Source organism: Penicillium rubens (genome assembly GCF_028828025.1).
Source record: "Penicillium rubens strain IBT 27055 chromosome Unknown utg000001l_segment0_segment0, whole genome shotgun sequence".
Lineage (NCBI taxonomy): Eukaryota > Fungi > Ascomycota > Eurotiomycetes > Eurotiales > Aspergillaceae > Penicillium > Penicillium rubens.
The window spans coordinates 4,292,557-4,319,842 of record NW_026890599.1 but is presented as its reverse complement, the minus strand read 5'-3'; the positions used below and the strand labels follow the sequence as shown (position 1 = coordinate 4,319,842).

The 27,286-nt window shown below is 49.2% G+C and overlaps 14 protein-coding genes across 14 annotated transcripts; 6 read left to right on the top strand and 8 right to left on the bottom strand.

The window, feature by feature from the left end:
• Nucleotides 1-179: 179 nt before the first annotated feature.
• Nucleotides 180-1,271, top strand: N7525_001669 (uncharacterized protein; the record flags this gene model as incomplete). Its single annotated transcript, XM_061212007.1, has 1 exon — nt 180-1,271. The coding sequence occupies one exon, from the start codon at nt 180-182 to the stop codon at nt 1,269-1,271; it is 1,092 nt and encodes a 363-aa protein (XP_061071233.1).
• A 509-nt stretch (nt 1,272-1,780) lies between these two features.
• On the bottom strand, nt 1,781-2,603 carry N7525_001668 (uncharacterized protein; the record flags this gene model as incomplete). The annotated part of the gene is made up of 5 exons (XM_061212006.1): nt 1,781-1,843; nt 1,893-1,959; nt 2,009-2,153; nt 2,205-2,229; nt 2,316-2,603. The coding sequence occupies 5 exons, from the start codon at nt 2,601-2,603 to the stop codon at nt 1,781-1,783; spliced, it is 588 nt and encodes a 195-aa protein (XP_061071232.1).
• Nucleotides 2,604-3,451: 848 nt separating this feature from the next.
• N7525_001667 (uncharacterized protein) lies at nt 3,452-3,975 on the top strand (the record flags this gene model as incomplete). The annotated part of the gene is made up of 4 exons (XM_061212005.1): nt 3,452-3,486; nt 3,546-3,627; nt 3,683-3,773; nt 3,836-3,975. The coding sequence occupies 4 exons, from the start codon at nt 3,452-3,454 to the stop codon at nt 3,973-3,975; spliced, it is 348 nt and encodes a 115-aa protein (XP_061071231.1).
• A 1,316-nt stretch (nt 3,976-5,291) lies between these two features.
• On the top strand, nt 5,292-7,035 carry N7525_001666 (cytochrome P450; the record flags this gene model as incomplete). Its single annotated transcript, XM_002557680.1, has 3 exons — nt 5,292-5,495; nt 5,548-5,820; nt 5,881-7,035. 3 exons carry the CDS (start codon nt 5,292-5,294, stop codon nt 7,033-7,035), a joined length of 1,632 nt encoding a protein of 543 aa, XP_002557726.1.
• Nucleotides 7,036-8,072: 1,037 nt separating this feature from the next.
• N7525_001665 (isoaspartyl peptidase/L-asparaginase) lies at nt 8,073-9,419 on the bottom strand (the record flags this gene model as incomplete). Its single annotated transcript, XM_061212004.1, has 2 exons — nt 8,073-8,522; nt 8,562-9,419. The coding sequence occupies 2 exons, from the start codon at nt 9,417-9,419 to the stop codon at nt 8,073-8,075; spliced, it is 1,308 nt and encodes a 435-aa protein (XP_061071230.1).
• A 187-nt stretch (nt 9,420-9,606) lies between these two features.
• Nucleotides 9,607-12,219, bottom strand: N7525_001664 (uncharacterized protein; the record flags this gene model as incomplete). The annotated part of the gene is made up of 3 exons (XM_061212003.1): nt 9,607-11,263; nt 11,321-11,948; nt 12,012-12,219. The coding sequence occupies 3 exons, from the start codon at nt 12,217-12,219 to the stop codon at nt 9,607-9,609; spliced, it is 2,493 nt and encodes an 830-aa protein (XP_061071229.1).
• Nucleotides 12,220-12,936: 717 nt separating this feature from the next.
• On the top strand, nt 12,937-13,617 carry maiA (maleylacetoacetate isomerase MaiA; the record flags this gene model as incomplete). Its single annotated transcript, XM_002557684.1, has 1 exon — nt 12,937-13,617. One exon carries the CDS (start codon nt 12,937-12,939, stop codon nt 13,615-13,617), a length of 681 nt encoding a protein of 226 aa, XP_002557730.1.
• Nucleotides 13,618-13,854: 237 nt separating this feature from the next.
• On the bottom strand, nt 13,855-15,144 carry fahA (fumarylacetoacetate hydrolase FahA; the record flags this gene model as incomplete). The annotated part of the gene is made up of 1 exon (XM_002557685.1): nt 13,855-15,144. The coding sequence occupies one exon, from the start codon at nt 15,142-15,144 to the stop codon at nt 13,855-13,857; it is 1,290 nt and encodes a 429-aa protein (XP_002557731.1).
• A 273-nt stretch (nt 15,145-15,417) lies between these two features.
• hmgA (putative homogentisate 1,2-dioxygenase (HmgA)) lies at nt 15,418-16,924 on the top strand (the record flags this gene model as incomplete). The annotated part of the gene is made up of 4 exons (XM_002557686.1): nt 15,418-15,485; nt 15,534-16,043; nt 16,096-16,743; nt 16,801-16,924. The coding sequence occupies 4 exons, from the start codon at nt 15,418-15,420 to the stop codon at nt 16,922-16,924; spliced, it is 1,350 nt and encodes a 449-aa protein (XP_002557732.1).
• A 175-nt stretch (nt 16,925-17,099) lies between these two features.
• On the bottom strand, nt 17,100-17,879 carry hmgX (the record flags this gene model as incomplete). The annotated part of the gene is made up of 1 exon (XM_002557687.1): nt 17,100-17,879. The coding sequence occupies one exon, from the start codon at nt 17,877-17,879 to the stop codon at nt 17,100-17,102; it is 780 nt and encodes a 259-aa protein (XP_002557733.1).
• A 404-nt stretch (nt 17,880-18,283) lies between these two features.
• Nucleotides 18,284-19,664, top strand: N7525_001659 (4-hydroxyphenylpyruvate dioxygenase family protein; the record flags this gene model as incomplete). The annotated part of the gene is made up of 4 exons (XM_002557688.1): nt 18,284-18,942; nt 18,998-19,057; nt 19,116-19,473; nt 19,530-19,664. The coding sequence occupies 4 exons, from the start codon at nt 18,284-18,286 to the stop codon at nt 19,662-19,664; spliced, it is 1,212 nt and encodes a 403-aa protein (XP_002557734.1).
• Nucleotides 19,665-20,113: 449 nt separating this feature from the next.
• N7525_001658 (uncharacterized protein) lies at nt 20,114-20,548 on the bottom strand (the record flags this gene model as incomplete). The annotated part of the gene is made up of 2 exons (XM_061212002.1): nt 20,114-20,409; nt 20,464-20,548. 2 exons carry the CDS (start codon nt 20,546-20,548, stop codon nt 20,114-20,116), a joined length of 381 nt encoding a protein of 126 aa, XP_061071228.1.
• A 207-nt stretch (nt 20,549-20,755) lies between these two features.
• Nucleotides 20,756-24,256, bottom strand: N7525_001657 (Zinc finger CCCH-type; the record flags this gene model as incomplete). The annotated part of the gene is made up of 10 exons (XM_061212001.1): nt 20,756-20,820; nt 20,874-21,064; nt 21,118-21,153; nt 21,203-21,291; nt 21,344-21,378; nt 21,534-21,646; nt 21,703-21,790; nt 21,850-23,475; nt 23,763-23,903; nt 24,208-24,256. The coding sequence occupies 10 exons, from the start codon at nt 24,254-24,256 to the stop codon at nt 20,756-20,758; spliced, it is 2,433 nt and encodes an 810-aa protein (XP_061071227.1).
• Nucleotides 24,257-25,922: 1,666 nt separating this feature from the next.
• Nucleotides 25,923-26,355, bottom strand: N7525_001656 (uncharacterized protein; the record flags this gene model as incomplete). The annotated part of the gene is made up of 2 exons (XM_061212000.1): nt 25,923-26,148; nt 26,237-26,355. The coding sequence occupies 2 exons, from the start codon at nt 26,353-26,355 to the stop codon at nt 25,923-25,925; spliced, it is 345 nt and encodes a 114-aa protein (XP_061071226.1).
• Between the last annotated feature and the right edge of the window lie 931 nt (nt 26,356-27,286).

Below are 27,286 nucleotides of genomic sequence, written 5' to 3'. Positions count from 1 at the left end.
CTAAGTCCGTCGTTCGTCCGAGACGGCCTATAGATGCACCGAACTCACCCAAACAATATACAAGACAAATCCCTGCAATATAAATACTGGAATTTTACCCTCGACTGATCTCCAAAATCGACGACCTTTCAACCGCCAACATTCCCACGTCAATTCGCTGCCATAATATACAATACAACATGGTGTCACTACCAGACGTGCAGTCCTCAAATGCCCAAATCGCCAACACGCTCCCAGCAGGCCTCGTGGCAGTCTTCGTAGGCGCAACAAACGGCATCGGCGAAGCAGCCCTGAAGGAGTTCGCCCGCTCCACCCGATCTCCCCGCGCATACTTCATCGGCCGCTCGCAAGAAGCCGCCGCCCGCATCACAGCAGAATGTCGACAGTTGAACCCGGAAGGCGAATTCACCTTCATAAAAGCGGACGTCAGTCTAATTCGGAATGTCGATTCAGTCTGTCGCGAGCTCCAGAGCAAAGAAAAGAGTATCAACATCCTCTTCCTTAGCTGCGGGACTATTCGTTTCGGAGAAGGTGGGCAGGACATTCCACATCACTTCAAGAAAAAAAAGTCGTTGCTCATAATACAAACAGATACATCCGAAGGCCTCCATGTCATGGCTGCAACTGGATACTACGCACGAACACGTTTCATCGTCAACCTCCTTCCCAATCTCAAGCAAGCTACGGGCCTACGCCGCGTCGTCAGCGTCCTAGCTGGTGGCCACGAAGGTCCTATTGATGTGACCGATTTCCAAGGAAAGGGCATGTCCATGCTAAAGATACGTGGACATATTGTGTCCATGACTGATATGGCGCTGGAAAAATTGGCCGAGCAAGCGCCAGAAGTTACTTTTATCAACGATTACCCCGGCGCAGTTAAGACGGGGATCGGGCGTGAGTCGAATACTCTTATGGTCTGGATTATGACTATGGTGCTTATGATTATTGGGCCTTTGATTTACATTCCGATTCGTGAGTCAGGGGAGAGACATCTTTTCTTCGCGACGAGTGCTAAGTATCCTCCCCGTGTCCGCTTGGATGCTGCGGTGGAAGATTCCGCTGGTGTGCCTTTGTCCGAGGGGGTTGAGGTTGCTACTGGGACGGATGGGAAGGTCGGGAGTGGTGTTTACAGTATTCACTGGAGTGGGGAGCATGCTGGCCCTAAGGTTGTCAAGTTGTTGGCTGGACTTCGTGAGGAGGGGATGGCAGAGAATGTTTGGCAGCATACGATTGGGGAGTTCGATAGGATTACCAAGTTGGCTGATGTCTGATTCAGAGTGTGCTCTTGGTGGCGCCCATTGTCGGAATTGGTCCTAGCTCTTGTACTATATATCGCAAGACAATTTTTATATATCTATATACCTACCAGTATATTCTTGTACGATATTATTTATAAATATCTAGAACATAGAAGGTTTATTAGTCAGACAGAATAGTATAAGTAGCTTTAAACGATCTATATCTTACATAGAAGATGATGAAAGATAGCAGGCACTAGATAATGAAACGAACAGACGAATAGCGAGAACCGATCACAAGTCAGCTTGTATGCACTAAGGACCAGGAGGGAGTTGCATTAAGAAGAGCGGCATTCTCCTAATCAACTATTTAGCACGAGGGACCCATGTCTATAAGCTGCCGCTTCTCAAAGCATCAATCCAGCCTTCAAGTCAGTCTAGTGCTAACTCATGATGTGTAACTCCTCTTCCACTTAGAGACCATCCCACTTCCGACACCGCCACGACCCATTCCAATTCTCCAATGGAAAAGGCTCCACCCTTTAGCAGTAGAGATCCGATTTGTCATCGAAACGGCACGCTCCGTGTTGCCAGCGGGTGAACAACTGGGTTCGTTAGCTCTAGGAACTTCTGCCGTGGTGGGTTCAAACTTACGTTGATGGTGCCACCATCGCCGTAAGACCAGAAGGCGTTGTTTTTGCCCATGTAGAAACAGTCGTAGCTAAAACTAGTTAGCATTTTACTGTGCTTTCATGCGTACCCAAACCTACTCGGTCGATGCCGGCCAAACAGAAATCTTTTCGCTGTGTAGGCCATAAATCCCTTCCGGATTCTGGATTCCATAGCCTTTGTTGTAGCAGATTGCAGCCACGGCTGTTTTGGGGTCAGGGTTATGGTCCATCATGCCCTGGGTGACTGGAAATGAATTGTTAGCGCTGGACTTCCACAGGTTTCCTCGTTCCTTACCTAGCTGGGTGAATTGTTCCCTGGCCTAGATGTACTGTCAGTTTCCGGATATAAAAAGTAGAAGCAGCAACAACAACATGAAGGGACAACAAATGGAGCATCGCTTAGTACCTTATTCCAGTTCTTAAGACCCTTAATCTGATTGACAGCGGCAGAACCGGCAGCATAGATTGCCTTCCCGTACGCGACATTGCTAGCGCTCTGGGTGTTAAGGCGCTTGGCCAAGCTCGCGTCCGCCTCGGACTCCTCCAAAGCCAGTTTGAAGTCGCTCTCAAAGGCATCCCAGTCGGGCTTGAAGTCGTCAGCTACAACAGCAGCCGAGCTATCAAGTCCATCGGGAGCAGGGGCGGCGGCGGCGAAGCCAAACAGAGAAAGGAAAACGACTTGGCTGAGACGCATCTTGTCAAGTTTTATGGGAAGAGTGATTGTGAAGTAAGGAAAGGCTTTGTAGTTTGCTGCTTGGGCTGCGAGGCCGGTATTTATGCTCCATTTCTTCCTGGCAACTCCAGGCTGTCACTCACTGATCCTGGCAATACCGGTCTTTGCAAGCTCTTCCCGGAACCCCCGGATGAGCGATTTGCAAATCTTAGCTACTTCTGAAGGGGCGGAGTAGCTTCGTAGAATCCTTCGTATATCCCAGTGGGCGAACAAAATTGCATGCATAATTGATTGGCTTGGGCCTCTACCAAGGTAGCCCAGTTTGGGCTAGCTCGATAGTTAAATTGAGCATAAAGTTTGACTGCGGAACGGTGGAGAATCCCAAACACCACTAAGCCACGAGCGACTGAGACACGAGATAGTTAGTGCTGATCCTTTGGAAAGTATTTTCCTCAGTTTCAATTATAGGGAATACCATTGTCGGATTCATGGTGGTTTGAGGTGTCTCACTCATGGATCACGTTACGAAACTTATCCTATTAGGCGTCATATCTCGGCTATTCCCAGTAAAGCTACTATCATAGAACTAGTAAAGGCCTCATTTCGGCGGATCCCAATATCCCGCTAGAGGTAAGACACCTGGGCACTGTCTTCCGCTTAGTCCGTAGAAACGTTCACTATCCTCTTTTCGCCCCCTTTCCTCTTCTTGTTGCGAGAATGTTATATAGTAAAGCTGCTTCCTCCCTCCCGTCATTTGTCGTCCTACCTAGCCACAAGACCTTTTGACTACCGACTTATTTCGACTCTCACTAGCACCTTATTATATTCATCTACTCTAGTTTTTCTGTTTTCTGTCCTTTCCCGAAGACATGAAGCTATCAATTCTTATTTCTAGTTCGCTTTTGTAAGCCGGCCTTATGTTCCATTCCAAGTTATCACATTGTGTCTTAACATACCGTCCAGCTTCGGCGGCGTTCTTGCCGACCTACACAACTTCTGCGCCTGTGGCAAGCGTCATGGTAGCAACTCCGTCCAAGACGCATACGTGAGTACTAGTATGACTGGGTCATTGCAAGATTACAGAAACTAATTGCTTCTAGTGGGACTTCGACACTGCTGCCTCAACTTATGCATGCACCCGATACCGGAACCGCAATACTGGCACTAAACAATGGGATCATTGCCCTGACTGTGAGGAACCCGCACGCCAGCAATTAACAGTGTGCTCTTTCTAACCTGGGCTTAACATGCAGGCAAAATGGACACATACGCTATGGATGGATGGTCTGGCACTCCTTCTTGCTTCTCCTTTGGCTTCCACATGGGTGGTGATGAGTTCGATTACTACTGTGGCTTGAAGGGTTTGCAAGGTTACTGTCAGAACGCGGAGTAAGACATGGAACCCATATTGGTGGTGGATTTTAGAAGGGCAGACCCCAAGACCAGGATTTAACTGCTCTATTTCACTCCCGAGCAACCTCGTAGTTCTCTGACGTCCGCCCTCCCCAGGGCCTTAGGTATCGATTACTATGTTGTAAAGCTAGCCTAGTAACATCGGAACCTTGCGCACAAAGACGGTTGGAAGGGGGTTTCAGGTCTTCAGTTAGCAAGGGAGTGGCTTACTATTTATATAATAATTTACCATATATGGAGTATTCTTGACATACATGCATACATGCAATGCGTGTATGGTATGCGTTTGTCTCTGTGTGCAGACCGAGCTCTTTGAGCATTTGCCTAGCTCGTCTCGTTTGTCACGTCGCCGGCTTATATACCGGCTCCTTTCCATAGATGCATCATCACCTCTCTTCTGCTTCACGATTTTTCCTCCATCTCTCTCTGGCTTTGTAGTGTCAATAAGTACCCAGTAGCTAGGACTATTTGTTAAGGCTACGAAACAAGAGAGAGATGGAGGGAAAATGTCATGACACGCATTATATATATCGGAGCCTGGAATGTCTGAGCGTAACGCTCAGATATAGTGGTCTTTTTGGCCGAGTGTGTAACTCGCCAGTCCAGGGGCAGGTTGTAACAGAAAATCGTGAAGAAGAGAGGTAATGATATCATTGCATCTATCTGCACAGAGACAAACGCATACCCTGCAGGCATTGCATGTATGCATGCATGTCAACACTATTTAACGGTAACATGTCCTTAAAGAATCTCACTAGGGGCGCCCTGGGCACACCCTAGGATACCAAAGTATCAAAAGCCAGACTGTTGAATAGTGTAGATCTCATATGCAGCTAAGATACTTGGGCTATATCATAATATACCTTGACCTGTCAACCACGTGGTTCCATTTTTAGGCTTATTTTGCTTGGCGTCCGAGGTTTCCCCCGAGGTCCGCGCTTGTCATATGTCCCAGGCAACCATCTCACCGTCTTATATTTGTGTGAATTGTTTTGAGTCAAACTCATCTCAACTGTACAAAGATTATCCGAATTCATCGAGGTTGCATTGCTATTTCTCAGACTGTACGCCATATATGATTCAGACCTCACTGGAACCAACGAGAGCCAAGCATTTTGTCATCGGCCTATACCCCACACGGGGCTCTTCGCTTCGAGGCTGGTGCTACTAAAGAACCATCGAAACCAGTAGTTTGATACTCAGGAAGGTCTTCTTTTATCTTCTTTGCTGTATGTGAGATTGGACCTGTCGATTCATAATATCTTGTCCCCCCGGATCTTCCGGATGAATCTAGCAATGGGACGCATCAGCGACAGCCTCACCGTTCTCTATTTTGCCCTCGCCGCCGGCATATACCTCAAGCCGGAGTATTCTATTTTCAATTCCAGGGTTGCAACGGCTGCCCTCATTTTTGGGGTTATTACTGCGTCCAAGCTTGTTTATCGGCTTGTGTTGTATCCCGACTACTTCACCCCTTTGAAACACATTTATTCACCTGCAGTAGGCCAGCCCTCTTTCCTTGGATTCGATAAATCTGCCTAATACTATCTAGGGTCGAAGCTGTCTCACCGGTAATTCTCCGAGTTTCTTGCTTGAGACCCCCTATCCGCAGCTGCGGGAGTGGGCCAAGAACAGGCCCAATCAAGATCTCATCCGGTACTATCTTGTCGCAAACTTCGAAAGAGTGATTCTGACAAGCCCAAAAGCATTGGGCGAGCTGCTTGTGACGAAAGTTTACGACTTTGAAAAACCGGAATTGGTTCGGCAGAGCTTGCGGCGTATTACAGGCGATGGAGTCCTACTCGCTGAAGGCGAAGAGCATAAGGTGAAACCGTCCCTTCAAATGCCGTTCTACGTGGGCTCAAACTTACAATATCTCCACTAGACGCAACGCAAGAATCTCATGCCAGCCTTTGCCTATCGCCACATCAAGAACCTCTACCCAATCTTTTGGAGCAAGAGTGTAGAAATGGTCAAGATGATCGAGGAAGACCTGCAGAGCAGGAAAGCCAATGGAAATAACGATAACACAGTCCGAATCAGTAACTGGGCTAGTCGAGCAACCCTGGACATCATCGGCGTCGCCGGTATGGACCATGACTTCGACTCTCTTCGTGATCCCGACAACACCCTCAACCAATCCTATCGCAAAATCATGTCCCCGCCCTCCCTCATCATGAAAACCCTTTTCGTGATAGGTATGATATTTGGTAACCCAACATGGGTCAGCTCTTTACCGATGAAACGCAACAAAGACATTAAAGAAAGTGGCGAGGTCATCCGCAACGTCGCACGCCAGATGATCCGACAAAAGAAGGCAAAGATGGAAGACCCCAAAGCCGAAACGGGAATCGACATCATCTCCGTCGCACTAAGCAGCGGCACCTTCGACGAAGAAAACCTCGTGGACCAATCCATGACCTTCCTAGGCGCAGGCCACGAGACAACCGCCACAGCACTACAGTGGGCCGTTTACGCACTCTGCAAGAACCCCGATGTCCAAACCCGTCTGCGGGATGAGATCCGCGCCAATCTACCCTCCCTCGACAACCCGACCCCAATCTCCGCAGTCGCAGTCGATAATCTGCCTTACTTAAACGCAGTGTGCAACGAGGTGCTCCGCTTCCACCCTTCTGTGCCGATGACCATACGCAAGGCGGTTCGTGACACAACTCTTGCCGACATGTATATCCCCAAGGACACGACATTCACAATCTGTCCGCAAATCCTGAACCGATTGGAAGAGCTGTGGGGACCAGATGCGAACGAGTTCAATCCGGACCGCTTTATGGGTCCTGGTAAAGCAAACACCGGCGGTGCGGTCAGTAATTATGCATTTTTGACTTTCTTGCATGGTCCTCGTAGTTGCATTGGACAAGGCTTTGCGAAATCGGAGCTTGCTTGCTTGATTGCTGCTACTGTCGGTCGGTTTCACATGGAGTTGAAGTATCCCGATGCCAAGTTGGAGATTCGGGAAGGGGCTACCGTTGCACCTAAAGATGGGGTTCTTGCCTTGCTTACGCCGTTGGAGGGGTGGTAGATTCGAATCCGATATACCTGTCGACTTTGACGGTCCTTGCTGTATATAATGTTAGCCTTTTGGGTAGTTTCCGTCGTTACATAGCTGAAGGCGAACCATCAGGGCGCTGTTGCAGACAGTTAGTGCAACAATTCGTTGTTACGAATTGCTACTATCAAAGACCCCTGTATCGCTCAATGAAACTCCACTCGTTGTACCGGGTTCCGACACAAGGGGGCCTGATATCATTAATGATACATACAGCGATGTGATGCGAATCATCAAAGAGTCAGTATATGAGCCCCTGGAAAAATTTTCACTACTAGCCGACGTTTACACGGATGTTTCTCATGGAAACGGAAGCATTTTTGCAGGTCTGAAAAGTGCGGATAGAATTCGAATCTGCTCAAGTGACGATAGCGAAGACGGCTTTGAGACCTGTCCTAGTTATAAAGAAACATTTTTGGAAACTTTGGCGTCTATTAGCTGCACAGATGGTGAAGATAGTTCCGGTCTAACGAAGCAGGATTTCTTCGATTATTACGAAGTTTTGAAGAGCTAGAGTAGATGGATGGCCGACATCTGGGCTTCCTTTACTATGCTTGCTGGGATGGAAAAATAGACCAAAATAGGGATATGAGGATATTGGCTACTGTTAATTCTTTTCCCTGCCAGCTACCTGACCGTTTCTAGGACCTATTGCCGGTAGTCCAGCCCATCCCATACTGTGGATTGGAAATACCTCGTATCCAGCCACACCACTCAGAAAGTATGTGGCATGAAACATTCCTACGCCCAGATCAATCCCGAACTGCTTATGTTCAGCGCATATAAAATGGCGCTCAAGTCTCGGCTCACTACATAGTCGCCCTGTTAGTATCATATGGGTATGACAACATTGAACAAGCAACAGGGTAAAGGGACCGCAATCAATGAATAAGTTGGATAACTGTGTTCTAACTAGTGCATTACAAGTGTTTAGTTAAAAAAGAGCTTGCCGAAGATATACTATCGATATATCAGCCTAGATGTGAATTCAACCGGAGAGGATCCATATTCTATTGATATTGCCGTCGGAAGACCATAATCCTCTCAACTTCGTTGCCAGCAGCATCCTCCTCTACCCAAGCACGCCACATACCACCACAATTGAAATCAAATACAACCTTTCCCCGACGTAGTTTGACATCTGATACCCTGTTTGTAGGGGCAAGCTCTACCTCTATGCCGATGATACCCCCTTCGCCCTCACCAGTTTTGTTCCACCTAGAGCCAGCAGAACGTTGAAGCTCACCACCTGGCCCAGAAATAGCCGTCACTGCGTCGGCTAGGCCAGAAGGGAACCTGCCGGGCGAAGAAAACCGTAGCATTGCAGCAGTGGTACGCGCAGCCGCAACCCGAAGGAACGAGTCCCCATTCCCGGTCCCGGACACCGCAACAGCCCGCCGATTATTGTATGGAGGAGCAGATTGATAAGAATGACAAACCTTCTCGGACCCAAAATCCAGCTACCGGGAGGAATCATCACCCAAAAGGGACGAGCAAACAGCAGAGGCCTGATTTCGCAAGAAAGGCGGCATACAATCCCCCAGCCAATTCCTCGCCTCTTGTAGCAGACCACCTGTCGAGGAATCTTCCGGCACTGCCTCACCACCACCCGACACGATCTCATCCCAAGCCTCAGCCCAGAACCCAGCACCCAAGGTAGGCGTATCACCAATTCTGCCGGGCAACTTATTCGTCATACCACCAGTACTAGTAGCAACAGCCAGATTCCCCCACTGATCAAGACAGACGCAACCAACAGTCCCCTGACTCAACGAAACAGGCTCCTCCTCCCCCTTCAAACCCCTCATGTGCTCGTCCCACCTCTTCTGCGTAAAGAACCACTCATCGGGACAAAACTCCAGCCCCCAATCCCGGGCAAGTGTCTCAATGTATGGACCACCCAGCTGAGAATGCATACTCCCTCCGTCATCTACGGGAGATCCGTCAGCAGTGACACTGGCTCTGAGGAGCGACTCGCGCGCGAGACGGATGGGATGGCGCACGTTACGGACGCCCATCACGCCAGCGCCGCGTTTGATGGAGCCAGGTTGTGTTGCGTTGTCCTCGTGCAGGGATGTCACCATTACTGAGGCTTCCATTTCGATAGTGCCGGCTGTTGTGAAGACGCTGCCGCGGCCGCAGTTGAAGAGGGGGTCGTCTTCTAGGAGTGAGACGGCGTGCACGGCTGCGTCTAGGGCTGTGCTGCCATTTTTGAGGATGATGTGTGTTGAGCGGAGGTAGGATTGGAGGGAGGCGTGGTGGGCGGCGTAGAGGTCTGGGGGTAGTTTGGAGCGTTGGATATTGCCGGCACCGCCGTGGATTATCAGAGTGGGTTTGAATGACGCTGGTTTCGTCATTTTGCTGGGTACTTGGGCTGGTTGGGATTCTGACGTTGGTTGTCTTGGGTGCGGGGAAATATCCATAGATAAGGCGGAGTGACATTGTCCGAATTGGGGTATCATCTTCTATCAACATTGCGCGACTGCGATCATACAGGGCTATGTACAAAGCTATACTGTTGCATACTGTGCAGAGTTGACTCTGTCACGATGGCAGATTCCAAATAAAGTCTAATGTTCCACCTTCATACATCGGAAATTGACATCCGTGGCTCATATCAAACGGCGCCATCGATGGATCGAATGGCAGCGAAAGCCAGTTGTCTGCACCGATATCATTCAAGGACGGGATGTATCCCATGTCGGGTGGTGGGTCCTGCAATACAGGGGTGCTCATGGGATTTGACCGGTCACCATTATCTGGCCAAGGAGGGGGTCCCATGGATGATCTTCGCGTAGCGGCTTGACTACTTTTCATGACTTTCGACGATGCAAGCAGATTGCGCCGCAAGCGTGAGACATGCATGTCTAGTAGTGCGGCATAGCGCGTGCTCAGATGCACATCATCCAAGGCATTCGACTTGAGTGCTTTGATGCTCTTTTCTAGTATTTCAATTGATTCCTGGAGCTTGGCTTGCCGGGTGCCCAGGCTGAGCGCTTTCATCAAGAAGATCGAGGCACTGGTTATGCGAAGAACAATTCGAACTGGCGAGAATCGCAGCGCCCCTGCTTCGGCTAGATGCGTGACTTTCTGCAATATTTGGCCACATCCATCGATCACTTCTTGAATGTATTCGTAGTCTGTTGGGTCGATGGTCATGGGTCGCACTCCGTCGAAGTTGTTGGGATCGTTCTCTGCGACAGCACGCTCCACTACGGCTTGCATCCCCACTGAATGGGTGTAGACACGGACGAAGTGGTATTCGATAAAAAGATCGTTGTAGAATGCTTTATCAAGTACCTGGGGCTGTAGGTACTTGTCTTTCCATTGGTTGAGAAGAGGTCGGAAATGTTCAAGAAGCCCAACATAACGGCCGCTGTGCAGTTGCTGACGTGCAAAGGCGGCAGATGGGAAGAACATATCAGTGACAGACTTTGCTAGCTTGGTAAGCTCAATCCACGAATCCATGAACGTCAACCACGTGCTGCCCGGTGGACCCAGTCCTTCCGGCTTGCGTCCCCCCAAGATAGCATGGTTTAATGATTGAGGAATCGGTGACATGCATCCAATCCGCCAAGCCAATTGATTGATGTAGACGTATAGCAGGCGTTGTACACGCTGCCAACGAATTGTCATCTGATCTCTCCATTCTGGTTCATCTGCTGGTGAGCTGCTTCCTTCTGTCTCGAATATGCCCAGCTCGTGACCAAGGGAGAGCGCACACCCGAGCAACATCCAGGACATTTGGTCAGATCGGCGTGCTGGCTCAATTATATCTTCTACGCCACGACTGCCAGGTGCTGAGCCTGGGTCGTTATTCTCATGGTTCCTTGGTGGTGCTGGGATCAAATCATCGTCCCAGCCATCCGTCTCGGGCGGAAAATGCAGGGCGCGAGGATGCCATTCTGACATCAACAGAAGTGCCTCTACAGTACCGAGACTCCGCACCTTGGATTTTGTTGATTTCTCTTGCCCAAATATTAGCCGCATCGTTAATTTCTGGCAATGTGACCATAGTCGGTGGTGGATAAAGAAATTTCTTGACTCTCCCCCTGCCCCAGGAAGGACGTGATAACGGGAAGATATCATGAGTATGGTGGAGCATAGAACTGGTTCCCGAGTAACCAGCCAGTAGTGATATCGATGGTTGGCGTAGAAATCAGTTAAAATCGGAGATAAACAGGACATATTCTTATAGAACCTAATTCCTGTTAGCTTTTATTGGCAGTCTAGACATGGAAGATGTAAGGGAACACACAGATCAATAAAAGTAACAGCCTCTCTAGCAGTGAACCAGCCCATCTTGACAAACCGACAAGCTTCCCAGACATTGAGAGTGTCTTGGGTGGCGTCGGATAGCTTGACAGGATGTATTACCCGGGTCACCGTCTCAAACGCGGAATCGTAGTTCCCAGGTGTTCGATCATGAGTACTCGGACCAATCGATGGAGGCCCGGCTGGTGATTCGGAGCTATTACCAGGACTGTTATCTTCTTGAGCAGTTGCAGCTTCGAAGAGAATATTGAGCGCATCATTGCCACTTGTCACGACAGTGCGCATCATAGAGCTCGCGAGGGTGGAATTCGATCGGTGCCTATTATTTTCATACGCATGAGAAGGGGACTGAACAGCTCGTGAAGACCCTACGGAAGGATGATCGAGAGAGCCACGGTGAGACCCAGCTTGATCCCGATGATATGGCCATCCCGACTGAAACTCAGACTCCTTATGAAAGTTGGTCTCGGGTGTTGAGTTGGCTACTTCGCTTGCCTGATGCGGGTTCAGTGTCCGTCCTTGTGTGTGGATGGAATCATCAGGCGATGTCGTCGTAAGTTGACTGCCGTGTCGGGGTGATACATCCGCTTCGTAGCTCTCTGGTGATCGCGCTAGAAATTGACCATTCAGAAATCATCCAATTTAGATATGGTAAGCACTCAATTCTAGCGCACCTCGTTTACGGGACCTTTCCCATGCCCGTTTCTCCGGGAACACACACTCCCTTAGCTCCCTTCGGCAGCGTGCACATGGTGGGCCGATCGGAAGGCCATCTGGGCCGGTTCCAAGGTCGCATTTGGCCTTTCGTTGCCGGCAAGGGATGCATGCCTTGTAGGTGCGTTGATACGGCTTGTCTGGACGGGATGACCTGACACCATCCATCGTCAGCCGTTCCTGGGCGAATTAGCCAGGATTTCGGTGTTGAAGTGGATTCTGTGGATATTTGGTGATGCGATGGATAATTGCAGTGAGACAAAGAGATGCGGTTGAGCCGGGATTATTAGCCGGCGATATCCGTCGGCCCCGCATAAGCTTCCCAGGCGTCCATATTAGGATCGGACCTTTTAACTAGAGGCGAAAATTAATCTAATCATAGATATCATAGTGCCAGTGTATTTGAACTTATTTTATGAATAAAATCATATTTTAGTTTTATCCTAAAGTTGATTGGTGATGCTGCTTCCTGCTGGACCGTCATAAGCCAATACAAGCAGAACTCGGTATATGTCATGCAGAATATTTAAGGCTGCAAGCCTCCGAGGCTCTAATGCAATTCAATAGTATGATATACATGAGTAAATAAATTGGGAAAAACATAGGCAATATAAACAATATCCAAGAGTCATAGCCGAAATGTACAAAAGCCACAGCGCTTGAACTCGGCTTTAGAGATGACGGAATTTATTCCGTACTATATACTGCATATGTACAAAGTCAGCCTGGGCAAGGTAATAGATCCGCGGGGGAAGTCACTTAACGTACTTGGACTTAATATTCGGTTTATAAGCACAGAGTCTCTCCAACCCGTCTGTCTAGGCTCTTTTTCGTACTTTCATCACTACTCCAATATCCCATAGATCAAAATATCAACCAGCCACAATGTCCGACACAGTGACTCTCCACACCTATTTTCGCTCCTCCTGCTCAGCCAGACTCCGGATAGCCCTGCACCTAAAGCAAATCCCTTTCACATCCGTCTACGTGAACCTCTTGAAGGGCGAGCAATCTTCCCCAGCCCATCTGGCCATCAACCCATCAGGAACAGTGCCAGCCCTAGTAATCCAACGCGAGTCCAAAGCACCCGTGACGATCACACAATCTCTTGCTGCACTTGAGTACCTTGCAGAAGCATTCCCAGAGAAAGGGCCCGCACTGCTTCCCCCAGCGTCGGACCCAGAGAGCCGGGCTGTAGTGCGCACGCTGGCAGACATTATCTCTTGCGATATACAGCCTGTTACAAACCTCAGGATCCTGAAACGGGTTGGGCAGCTGGGTGTTGATCGTGCTGAATGGTCAAAGAATTTGATGGAGGATGGTTTTAGGGCTTATGAGGCTGTTGTGAAGGGTTCGGCGGGGAAGTTTAGCGTTGGGGATTCCATTACCATTGCGGATTTGTGTTTGATTCCTGCTGCTTGGGGAGCTCAGCGGTTTGGTGTTGACTTGGGTCAGTTCCCGGTTACGAATGGGATTGTGAAGAACTTGGAGATGGAGGAGGCTGTTAAGAAGGGGCATTGGAGGTCACAGGAAGATACCCCTGAGGAGTTCCGTATTAAAGAGTAGCTGATCAGGCTGTAAGAAGTGGACACACTAGTCCCAACTGATGTTCTTGGAATGTTCCATCGCCATGCTATTAATACTGGTGTTCAATGACATTTCCGCAAAAGGCGATCAATTTTCCTTGTTCTACTGGCTAAATAAGACCGACCGAGACATAATTCCAAGCTCTCTATTGTAGAATTAGACAAAACTCAAGAAATATCACACATTGATCATTTGATTTAAGTCATTTTAAGTCATCTATTGCAGCGAAACGGCAGGAAGGATAGTGCCAACACAGTCGCCGAAGCCGACATAGTTGCCTTCCGTGCCAGCCATACCGCGCAGAGTAACAGTGTCACCATCTTCAAGGAACATGCGCTCAGAGCCATCCGCCAACTTAATAGGCACCTTCCCATTGGTCTGTTCCAAGAAACTACCCTCAGTCTTACCCTCTTTACCAGAGATCGTACCCGATCCCAGCAAGTCACCGGTGCGCAAGTTGCAACCCGTGATAGTGTGGTGAGCAACCATCTGAGGGAAAGAGTAGAGCAGGTTGCGAGCGTTACTCTTGGAGATAATAGTGGGCTGACCACCCGGGTTGGTGACCTCGACATCGAGGGGGATCTCGTAGGCACTATCGGCGCGCTTCTCGCGTAGGTAGGGGAGCAGAGACTCGCGGTTCGCAGGCTCCAAGCCGGCAGCGCGGAAAGGCTCAAGTGCATCAATCAGAACCACCCAAGGGGTAATGGTTGTACCGAAGTTCTTCGCATTGAAGGGACCCAGAGGGATGTATTCCCATGCCTGAATGTCACGGGCGGACCAGTCGTTCATGAGAACCAGACCGAAAATGTGATCTTCAGCCTCATCAATTGGGACAGGCTTGCCGAGATCATTGGGCTTGCTGATGAAGCAAGCCAGCTCCAGCTCGATGTCGAGCTTCTTGCAAGGAGAGAACGTAGGTAACTTGGGGTCCGCGGCGGGGTTTGCCAGGATCTGACCCTGGGGACGATGGAGGGGTGTGCCTGAAGCCACAACTGATGAGGCACGGCCGTGATAGGCAACAGGTAGATGCTTATAGTTAGGCTGGAGCGCATTGTCCGGGCCACGGAAGAGGACGCCGATGTTGTAGGCGTGGTTCAGACCAGCGTAGAAATCAGTGTAGTCGCCAATTTGCATGGGAACATGATTGGTGACCTGGGACAAGGGGAGCAAGGCTGATTTTTGGAGGGATGCATTTTCTTTAAGGACCTGTGGGAACTTCGTGTCGGCGCGGAAGACGTTTTGTAGATACTCGCGCACTTGTCGGTGCACAGGGCGACCAAGTGCAGCGAAGTCATTCAGTGTCGGCTGGCTGAAAACAGCTAGGTGTTTCTCGATAGCTGGTAGCTGTGAGAAGCCTCCAGACGAAGCGAATGCGCTCAAGTTCAATGCATGATCACCGATTGCAATCGCAGCTGCCTTTGGTGCGGATTGCGTTGAGATGATGCCAAACGGGATGTTGGCGAGTGAGAACGGCGAGTTCTTGGGAATCTGGAGCCAAGAAGCCATGATGAATTAATGTTCGAGAAGTTTGGAGAAAGGAAAAAAAGGAGTTTCACGGGGCTTAACTACCTAACTATGATGTTTAGCCCCTCGACGTTGAGCGGAATTGGTCCGCTCCCCCCGCATCCAGCCGGCGCGGAACGAAGGATAAACGCGGGAATTCTCAGATTTCCGCGGAATGGTGTGACCTGACGTTTGCTTCTGGAAGAGATCCGAGGTTGATCTGGGGTATTTGATTAAGAGGTCTGCATCATCCAACATCAAGACATCACCGCCAATATGCCTGTCACTAATTTCAGCCACCCTGATCCCTATAAGTACCAGACGGGCTTCGACTCGTATCACGAGTATGTATACACATAGTTTCTAATGAAAACAAATTAATAAGTAAATAGGACCGAAGCCATCGAAGGAGCTCTGCCAATCGGTCAAAACTCCCCGCAGAAAGCTCCCTATGGGCTCTACGCTGAAAAGCTCTCGGGAACGGCATTCACTGCACCTCGCCATGAGAATAAGCAGACATGGGTTTACCGAATTATACCCGCTGCAGCTCATGAGAACTTCATCGCGGAGGATGCCGACTCGTACCATACGAGGATGACAACCGAGGCCCACAAGCTTCACCATATCCCTAATCAGCTGCGATGGAACCCCTTCGATCTAGATGAGAAGGTCGACTGGGTGCATGGACTGCACCTAATTGCAGGGTCTGGAGACCCAACTCAGAAACAAGGGCTGGGTATCTTGATGTATGCCGCAGGCAAGGACATGGGCAAGGAAGCTTTCTACTCCGCCGACGGAGACTTCCTAATTGTGCCTCAGCACGGTGTGCTAGACATCCAGACAGAGCTCGGTCGGATTATCCTGCGACCAAATGAGATCTGCGTGATCCCTCGTGGTGTTAGGTTGGTGTCTTCTGTACCCTATATGACATCAATAACTAACCACTTCCGTCAGATACCGAGTGACACTCCCCGACGGCCCTGTGCGGGGATACATCTGTGAATTATACCAGGGCCACTACCAGCTCCCAGAGCTAGGCCCCATTGGATCCAACTGCCTGGCCAATGCACGCGATTTCCAAGCCCCCGTTGCCGCTTTCGACGACGAAGAGGAAAGCGAGTACAAGCTTTACAGCAAATTCAACAACACTCTCTTCTCCGCGCGACAGAACCACACCCCCTTCGATATTGTCGCGTGGCACGGCAACTACTACCCTTTCAAGTACGATCTTGGCCGATTTAGTGTCATCGGTTCGATCTCTTTCGACCACCCCGACCCTTCGATATTTACTGTGCTGACAGCTCCATCGGACCACGTTGGTACCGCCGTTGCTGACTTTGTCATTTTCCCTCCTCGCTGGCTCGTCGCAGAGGGTACTTTCCGTCCCCCATGGTACCATCGTAACACCATGTCAGAGTTCATGGGTCTGATTTCTGGCGACTACGATGCGAAGGTGGGTGGAGGTTTCAAGCCTGCTGGTGCTAGTTTGCACAACGTTATGAGTGCACATGGCCCCGACTCGGGTGCTTTCGAGGGAGCTAGCAATGCTGAGCTGAAGCCTCAAAAGGTTGGTGATGGAAGTATGGCTTTCATGTTTGAAAGGTTAGTTCGATTCCCACCATCACTTCCGAGACTTCGTATTTTCTGACAATGCTTTAGTGCTCACATGGTCGGCGTCTCGGAATGGGGTCTTAAGACCTGCCAGAAGGTGCAGCCAGAATATAACGAGCACAGCTGGAAGCCTCTGAAGCGGCACTTTGTAAACCCTAACAAAAAGGCCTAAGATATGGGCCCTGAGCACTGCGCTGAGCACATGTGCACATTCCAATTAGCTCTATAGCATAACGAGATACCAGAACTCCATCGAATCTATCAAAATTGTTTCACATTAATGCTTCAAATGTTCGTTATTCCAAATGCCAACTCCATGAATTAAATTACTTCATGATATACACTATTCACCCTTCAAGCTCCTTCTTCATCGCCTCCTTAACAATAGCCCCACACATCTTAGCATAAGGATTCGTTTGCACAGAAAGCTGCTGCGCAACCTTATTCCCATAGCGACCCCCAAAAAAGAAATCCCGACTAGCCATTTCCTCAAGCTGATCAGCCGAAAGTGCACGCAGACGCTCCGGGCCCGCCTCATCACCAGAACCAGCCTTCTTCACGCGCGCCGCTTTGAGAAGCAAGTATCCCCGATGCGTGTGTGCGTCAGCCAATAACCGCGCCTGGGTTGTCGAGACCGCATCGGCGGGAGAGGGAGGTGTGGCAAAGGTTATGGCCTGACCTAGGTCAGAGAAGATGCGGGAGCAGAGCTGGGAGGTCTCTGGGGCAAAGAGAGCCGCATCGGATACCTCGCCCTCAGTGCTTTGATCACTACCGGCTTCCTTGCTGTAGGTCAGATCGACCAGCAGGCGGAGTGTTTGTGCTCGGTCTGTGTATGCGGAGGGATATGTTGGATGATCGGTGATGAGAGTGTCGAAGTCGTCCAGTGCTGATTGGACTGTCTCTATACTTGGTGATTTGTTTGATTGCAGCTTGCGGATAATGTCTGTTTCACGCTGCTTGAGTGATGCCAAGTCTGTTTCAGAAATGTTCACAGATGATGGCCATGGTGGTAGCGATGAATCAACGGTGAATCCTGATGATGGAGAGGATTCGGCATCAAATAGAGCTTGTAGTACAGCCGAATCATTAGATGTCAATGATGGGCGAGCAGCTGTGATTGATGTCATCTTGCGATTTGATGTTGAGGCAGTTATGAATTTCCTGGGAATCGATTCAGAATAGGCTCACTATGGTCGCAATAATTGAAGAACAGAACAAAATCTCCCGGGAATTGCGAATCTAACAAATTGATCTTCAGGCGGATGTTGACGATGATCTCAGCGGGTCCGGGTATCTCCGGATATTTCAGGGTCCTGAAATAGCCGCGCAGGGACAAGCCGTCCAAAGGTCAGCAACAAAAGTGGATTGGAAGACACACCCGCCGAGACACGGTTAGTAGAGGATCCAGTTATTTAAAAGAAAGGGAAGGGGTAGGCTGTACATCAAATAATTCGAAATCGCCACCTCCCATCTTGAACTACCATCTAAGTCCCATCTACCAATATCATCACAAATATACAGTATTAGCAAAATGGCGCCTTCAGCTATTTCCAATAGCCCTCCTCCCTCAGTTGCCGATGCATCTTCGGTTGCCAGCTACCGCGGTTACGACCATGTGCACTGGTACGTTGGTAATGCCAAGCAAGCCGCAAGCTACTACATCACCCGCATGGGCTTCAAGCGCATTGCGTACAAGGGTCTTGAAACCAGCAGCCGCCACATCTGCTCGCATGTCATCCGCAACGGCGATATCACCTTCATCCTGAGCTCCCCTCTGCGGTCCCTTGACCAAATCGACCGTTTCGATCCCGAGGAGCAAGCCGAGCTAAAGGAGATCCATGACCACCTCGAGAAGCACGGTGATGCAGTCAAGGACGTTGCCTTTGAGGTTGACGATGTCGATGCTGTCTTCTTTGCCGCTGTGAAGAATGGCGCTAAGGCCGTCTCCAACCCTAAGGTCCTTGAAGATAAGAGTGGTCGTGTCAAGACTGCTACTATCCAGACTTATGGGCAGACTACCCATACCCTTATTGAGCGCAGCGAGTACCGCGGTACCTTTATGCCAGGCTACCGTGCCGAGACTGCCAATGAGGATCCTATTGTGAAGTTCCTGCCTGGTGTTCAACTCTCGCATATCGATCACTGTGTTGGAAACCAGGACTGGGATGAGATGGATAAGATCTGTGAATAGTGAGTTTGGTCCAGACTGTCTGGTTGAGTCTCATTTACTGATACCACTGGTTAGCTACGAGAAGGCTCTCGGCTTCCACCGTTTCTGGTCCGTCGACGACAACGAAATCTGCACGTAAGTGTTTTAATATTATATCTCATACCCGACATAATGACTAACCCTGTGATGATAGTGAATTCTCAGCTTTGAGTAGTGTTGTCATGGCCTCGCCCAACGAGATCGTCAAGATGCCCATCAACGAGCCAGCAAAGGGCAAGAAACAATCCCAGATCGAGGAATACGTGGACTTCTACAACGGTGCTGGTGTACAGCATATTGCACTTCGCACAGACAATATCATCCGAGATATCACCAATCTCAAGGCACGGGGTGTCGAGTTCATCAAGGTTCCCGACACATACTACACGGATATGCAGGCTCGCTTGAAGCAGTCTGGTTTGGTACTTAAGGAAAGTTTCGAGACCATCCGTAGCTTGGATATTTTGATTGATTTCGATGAGGGTGGCTACCTGCTGCAGCTTTTCACTAAGGTATGTGGAAACTGATGACACCAGTATTCGTTACTTTATACTAACCTTACAAATAGCACATGATGGACCGGCCCACTGTGTTCATTGAGATTATCCAGCGCCACAACTTCGAAGGCTTCGGAGCTGGCAATTTCAAGTCACTATTCGAGGCTATTGAACGAGAGCAGGAACTGCGTGGTAACTTGGTTTAAGGACTTAAAAATTTGTATAGTCGGGCATTTTTCTTGATGAACCCTTTCTGCTTCGGGATTCTCATTTTGTATTTAGCGAATTAGGGATTATTCCTTAATAACCATTTTTGAATCATCCCATGGTCTGCCTCGTTTCGTAACTCCCGTCTGTACTTGGGATATATGGTATCCTCAGCTTCTGTGCACTCCGACTTCCCTATGATAATGGCTAGCTTGCTACTATAGAAGCATTAAAGACATAGAAGTTAAGACATACTTGATAGAGACCGAAGCAATTTTAGAATCTTGGAAAAACAAGTACCTACTTTCTTTTATAACCCGACCGAAACAAGGCATTATCCTTACCATTTATTAAGCCAAATTCTTAAAAGCCAAAAGAAGCAACCCCCTACCATCTAGTCATCCATCATCAATCATCCAGTAACCCTACGTTGACCTCAATTCCAAGCTTAATGGCAGTATCGATCCAACAAGTCCGAAAGCTCCCGCCAATTCCGTCGAATCTCATCCAGAGGTCTTTCCAAGACGGCCATCGACTCTAGACCAGCAGCATCAATAACTCTTTTAGCCATTTCGTCCTCTCCTCGTTGAAGATCCTTTATCAAGGATACTTCGCGGTCTAATATGGCCTTCGATTCAGCGAGCAAGCGTTTCTTATCATCCATCCATTTCTTCTTTGCCTGCGACAACGTGTACCTTCTCCATGTGGCGACTGGTCTTGTCTCCAGCCACTGCACCATAAGGCCTAGGGTCTTCTCTTAGTGATAGGAAGTGGGGGTGGATCGGGACCAAGACGCACAAAAAGTAGCAGCACTGACTAGAATTAACACCACCCATACGGCAGCGCAGGTGGCAGCCTCTAGCGCTCGCGGAATCATAGACATTTCGTTGATGTAGACGTTCGATCTGGTTGAGTAACAGAAAGAATGAGAATGTGCTTTTTTTCGTGGGTAAGATGAGACACTGATGATGTTATGTTTAGGTTTCCGCGACTTACGTTGGAAGAAGCCTTTGCTAAGATTGAAGTAAACTATTATATGCCCCAAGCAGGGCCACAGTGAGATATATGACATTTCTATTCTTGCACTTATTCACTTCCGCTTCGACGAACTCGAAGTGGGAGCATTGCCTCCAATCCGCTTAAATTTCCTCGGATCTAGAGCCATATTAGACGAGAGTACTCATAGGAACTTAGACCGAAAAACATACCTTTTCGACTCATCAGAGCCCTATTTCTCGTCCCCTTTCCACCCTCCCAGAACCCACTACCAGCCTTTCCAATCAGGACTGCTTTGCAGATACCGCAGTTCTCGGGCCTGTAGATTTGCTCGCGGGAGCAGTAGCCACATATCATACGGTTTGCGTGTTCGTTCGGGTGGTCGGTTTCCGCGTCGTGGCATCTATATAAATCATAAGCATAGGAAGTGGGATGCATATCGAATGGAAATCATACTTGTCACAAGGGAAAACTTTCGAGCAGCAGCTGAATCTGTAGGGGGTTAGTATTAACCTGTTTGCCGAATGCCGTAATCACATACCTAAACCAGCGTTGACTCTTAGCATAGTGCTGGCAACGACCGCGTCGTGGAAGTTCTTGTCCTGCGACAATGCCGAGGACTTCCTGAGGCTGAGGTACCTATTAGATTTTACCATGACGATGCGTTGTAGATTGTACGAACCTTTCTTTTGCGAGGGAGAGCTCCACGAGCAGTGACTATTGGTACAGCAATGAGCAAAAGCGTTTTAGGCGGGTTTGATCGGGACTTACTTGCTGCACTTCCCACTAGAAGGAATTTCACCTCAGGGATTTTGAAAACTTTGGATATGTTAGTACCTAAGCAACACACTGTATTGCCTGTTGGAACATACCCATTTTGCGATGGCACTGGCGGCATATACCCATGGCACTCTCGCCACGAACTGCAGATATACCAGGTGCCGGATGGGCAGTCGAGCACTCGGAGCATGTCGGGATGAAGTCGCTATAGCAAGGTGAGTCAACAGATGACATTATACTTATAAGAATCACAGAACCAACCTGAGAAGCATGTCCCCAATCGTACAGCCGCCCAATTCAAGGTAGCCAGCACGATTGGCATGGGAATGCATCAGCTGTTTCCGGAAGGCTGCACATAAGAGTCAGTAACTCATCTGAGAAGGTGAATGAGATTAAGTGTATACCCACCAACACTCATATTATTAGCGCATTTCCGGCACGACTCCATTTTCGGCATCTGGCCCTTCTCGTCGGTAATTTGTGGTACGTTCTTGACATCGAGCGACACCTTACATCTGTCACATTTGATAGTGATATTGAGGCTCGCGAGTTCAAGCAGCTCGATTCCGTAGAGCTCCAAGAATGGGAAAGAAAGTGCGACGCCTCGTCCGGGCGCGTTGTTGTCCACTGACGCGGGAACAGGTGCGCCACCTTCTTCATCTTCCTCCTCCTCTTCATCTGAACACTCGTCTTCCTCATAACTGGATTCGTCCGATGTCCCTTCAGTGCCACTGTTGGTATTAGGAATAGACCATTCGGGGGGCCGTGGAATGACAACAAGATGTGGCTTGTCTTCAATATCTTGAGTTAAGGGTGCGGCAGGTGCGTTCGTAGGCTCCTCCACATTCTCATCCTCGTCCTCTTCAAAAGTGGAAGGTACATCACCAGCGGGCTCCTGCTCTTTTGGCAAGGGCGTTTCAGCGAATTTATGGATGTTGCTCGCCAGGTAGTTGATCTGAGATACCAGACTCAGCTGGGAAGTCTGTTCTACCCACTGAGTGAATCCCACTTCTGTTGCCTTCACTTCGGAGCCTTCGACTCCCTGCAACTTGATCGAGCTGTGCTCGAGCGGGTAGAGTGGTGGCACGATCAATTTCACAGTCTTGAGCGCTTGAAGTGTTCGCGGCAGACGATCCTTCTTTGTTGGCTGGATGGGAACAACATATGTCCTACCATCTGGCAGCTTTTGGTACATCGGTAGTCTTCCAAGGCGCGCTTCGAGCTGTTTCGTCTCGGTTGCTCGTCGTTTCTCAGCTGCGGCTTTTGCTTCGGCTGTGTGCTTGGGTGCTACAGTTCGTGCTTGTGGTACTGGCTTAGCAGCAACACTTGCCGTTTTACTACGGCCTTGAGACAAGCTCTGCTGGCTTAAAGTCTTTTCCGGGGCCTTGGTAGGTTCTTTAGTTGTGGACCCATCACCAATATTGGCGAAAAACTTTAGCGTTGGCCCACGTTCCAGGGTGGTTAGTAATGATTCAAGTTTTCGGTCCAGACTGTTCAGCCAGCCCAAAAGCGTTCCTCGGCTGTTGGTGCGGTACGTAAAATCGACAATCTCATTGAAGCCTCTGACGACATTTGCTTGATATGCAGCTTCCATTTCAGAATTGGTCACTGCAAGCGTGGGCCGTCCTTTGGGGTATGAGCTTGGGACGTGAAGGACACAGTGGAGTCTTTCAAGCTCAAACGGGAAGTCTGGATCAGAAGGTACCAATCCAAAAGTCAAAGTAGTACCTTGAGCATCATTGACTTCCTGTGGACGGTAACGCCGCCTCAACTGGTTGATTTGGAACTCTCTTGGATCTGACTGCTCCAATTTCGAAACCGGTCTTTGCGGCTGGACAGGACCTGCGGCAGAGCTCTGCTTCGACTGGTTGTCACCAATCTTCAATCTCTCGGCCCCAGTGACAAGGGCTTGTGCCGAACTCTGGCTTTCACTTCCTGAGAACTGGGCAGGTGTCTGCTGCCCGGAAGAAGGCTGCTTAGCCTCAATCGCCGAGGCATCATGTATATACGGACATGATGCTCCAAGTCGGCATCCTTGAAAAATATTAGCATATGACCTGAACGGAACATCGCCTTCCTAGAAAATCACAATGCCCGAGAATACATGCGTGAAAGATTTTAGGGCACAGGTCGATCATACGATGCTGATAATAGCCTCGGTATCATTGACCCTTTGGGTGAACATAGCAGATTGGTGTGTACAAGCATTCCCGAAGGGGCCTGTTTGTGGCACCCGGCTCGTATTCAATGACGCGTTGATCATTGCAGTGACAAAACAGACAAAGAGCCCTTACAGAAAGAAACTCAGAACGCAGACTTACCCTTCTTAGATTTGAAAAAGCGACATTTCTGCCGCCGAGGCGATGACTGGCGAGCAGCACTCAGTTCATCGGTGGATGCAACACCATGCGACCGGACCGCTGCCAACTCATCAGTTGTCAAAGAGGACGGCAGCTCTGTACCTGTTCAACAAAGGGATCATGAGCGTGTGATCAAAAAGGTTGCGGGCGGCCGCCCCCGATCCAGACGTAGCCACCCTGCACGCCAACAATGCTCTCGGACGAGATAACATGGGGGATTGATAGGCTTTGTGGCTGATGCAACATATGCATGGACATGCAACAGGGGGGCTGAAATACGAAAGCCCGTGGAGGGTCGACCGAGATAATCCGCCCAAGTACGGAGTAGATCTCGTGGAATTGATTGGGAGAAAAGGTTCCGGCTGGATGGCTTTTACGAGCCAATAATAGAATATGCTTGACTCACCTTGGATCTGGGGTGTTGGACCCGCATTGTCAAATGACCTATTCTCCATGCTGAAACTGAGCCTCGAGCCGTGTTGCGAAAGATGAGGAATGGCCCGGCTCTGGGCGACTTGGAGGTGACGCGCGCTGCCAACGCAGAGATCGGGTGACCTTGAGGAGATCGACAGGACCAGATCTGCGCAGTAAGTAAGCCGAGATGTGCGACCGTCTGAACTTTTGTAGCGATTAAAGTCACGGCGCTAAGCAAAAATGAAAGGAAAAAGGAAAACTGTGAAGAGATGCCACGTGACGTAAAATATCAAGATCGGCCACAGACCAGTATATCCTGGGCTTAAGGCCTGAAAGAATATGAAGCTATACATGAAGTTATAGTTGTTTACGGTTTTGCTGGCAGGCGAGCGCCAAGACTTTAGGCGGACCCGATGATCTCATTTGCCTTGATATTCGCCTGTTGACTCATTTCCAGTCATGCTGCGGTTAGTCACAATCGAATTTGCAAGGTGGATTGGAGGTTTCTAGTCGAAAATGACTAGAATGTTCGGTGTTCTAAGATGGAGAACAATTGGCATGTAGATCTGTCCTGTCTAACTCCAGTACTCCTTATTGCCTACATCGCATGTTGTACAATGTATAAGTACAGACTCACAAATATTAATAATGATAACCACTGCAGAGTCCTCAGGTTTAATATCATTTCAAGTATAGCCTTCGTCATTCCACGTCCAAATCGCAACCCAATGCTGTGGCGTTCATGCTCGAAGCCACAACAGGAAGCAAAACCAACCAAGTACTAACATTGATTGACAATAATCTACCTGCACAGCACCGTTGCATACAGAAACCATAAAAGCAAAAGCCATCAGAATAAGAAGCAGGAGGGAAACAAGATTCCGAATTCCAGTCTGTCAGCAGAGCATATACTACACGGAGCGCGCCATGCGCCTTATCTCCCACATCCATGCCGGGGGATATCCCCCTTAGCAAGGGTCCAACACCGGCCAGCGAGGCCATGATAATATGCGTGAAAAGATTAACCTTCACCGGAGCAATACGACCCGATGGTCGCAACAAGCTCAGGGCAATGTCCTCAACGGCCACCAGTCACGGACAGCGGTCTGTCCGCGTTGCGCGGAGAAGATGAGGGGTTCGCTTTCGAGTTTCTAGAATTCCCGCATCCCTGCGCATGGGTGCGCCTTCGCCAGGGTATGCGTTTAGTCCGGGATACGACACCGATCCATTAGACAGAACGGTTATCTTCGATGGTCTCTTTTCAGGACTGGGGATGGCTTGAATGTGTAGTCGTATTTCGGACTCTACCTAGGTACTGAACTTCCATGACACATATAGCGTGGGTTTTACGTGTTTACCCCGACATTTAGGGAATCTAACGTAAAAGTACGGAGTAATAAGGTAAGAGAAAGGGAATAAGTGGATCCAAGCCACAGAAATTGAATTGTGCGACAAAGTAAATGTACGTACTATGTTGTACAGATACAGAGAGGATTCGACCTCGATCTAGAGGAAACTCTCAAATCCCACACAACAGCTGTGGCGTAAACCATGATTTGAAGGAAACGGGTTTTGGCGAGGCTATCTGGAGGTCACTCGGATGTATAGTGGAACCTCTGGTGTTGTACGGAGTACTCCGTACTCTGTGCATAAACCCTGTCCGTGGCTGCCGCTAGTAGGACACCGGTATTCAGCCCAATCGGGGAGTTACAAGATATACTCGCGTTTTAGATGTCGCATTCCACATGGGTAGGTTGTCAGGAATGTAATAGCCGAGCTGTAGATGCAAAATAAAAGCTGTTCGAACATGTAATATGGTCCATTCAACCGAAGAACCTCCGCATCTACGGGGTACTGATTTTGAGCCTCGGTCAATTGTATTGTAAGAAAGACACCGGTATGGGAGCTCCGCTCCGCGGTACTGATCCTTCCGCTGTACAATATGGTAATGTAAGATACAAATACCGTACAGTATGTAACACACCGAAAGCGGAAAGGCGCGAATCGGACCTGGAACTCACCGGCCAACCGGATCATCCTTCCAGAAGCCTTCCAGAATCTCGCACGGTCTTCCGTGGGCGTTGGCGCGTTTGACCATGGGTATAGCTTGCAGTTTCCGGGTTTGAGCACATGTCGGCATTTCTATGGACGTCGATTTGCCATTTAGTATATGCGTTTGAGTTTGCTCTTACTACGACTCATGCTATTCCATTCCCATAATCTGACAGCAATTGACGATATTGGCAGCTTGCGGGGTTTCGGAGTACAGGGCTCCTGGGAGCGCTGATACACGTGACCGTTCTCCACCAGAAGGCCTAGAATAATAATCTGGCCAATCACGGGCGCTGTAATTAGGTTGGATTTTGCAGATTCAATTTCCTTTTTTGGTCAGGGAAAACGGGCGGGGGCCAATCCCGAGCGCCTCATTCGGGATTTCGCCGAATATTAATAATAGTCGATGTGGTGTAGCAGTTAATTCGGGACAGCCACGAAACGTGGGTGGTCATATATGATGGCAAATATGTGAAGTGACTTGAGACAGTAGATATCTGTCGTCGTGCATCTGTCGTCGTGCAGCATTCATGCTAAGATTGATAGAGATGTCCCTGAATTGAAAGCATAACAAGAAGTCAGTAAAGCACAGCCTAAGTCTAAAATACGGCATCGAAACAGAAATCGAGTTTTGTTCTAGAGCTCCAGAGGCCTATGGAGTAGACAGGGATTGCGTGCGTCATGGTTGGACGATCGCTTCGTAGTGGAGGACGACCGAGAAGAAATCAACTAAGATTCTTGCGCGTCTGGATTCGCCTCAATCATCAAAGAGCCTAGACGAAGCGACCGAAGCTGTATGCAAGGTGCCTCAATCTTTAAATATCGAAATCACCCTCCATTTCCAGCTCACGGGCGCGATATCCTCGCATCTTCGCAAATTGTAGCTTTTGTTGACATGCTGCACGCTGCACGCTGCATCGGCTTGCCGATTGCACGTCGGGCGCACATCACCAACCCGATGAGCCAGTTAGGCGTCAATCTTGCAGCAAAGAGGCGATATCCACTTTTTCTTAACCACA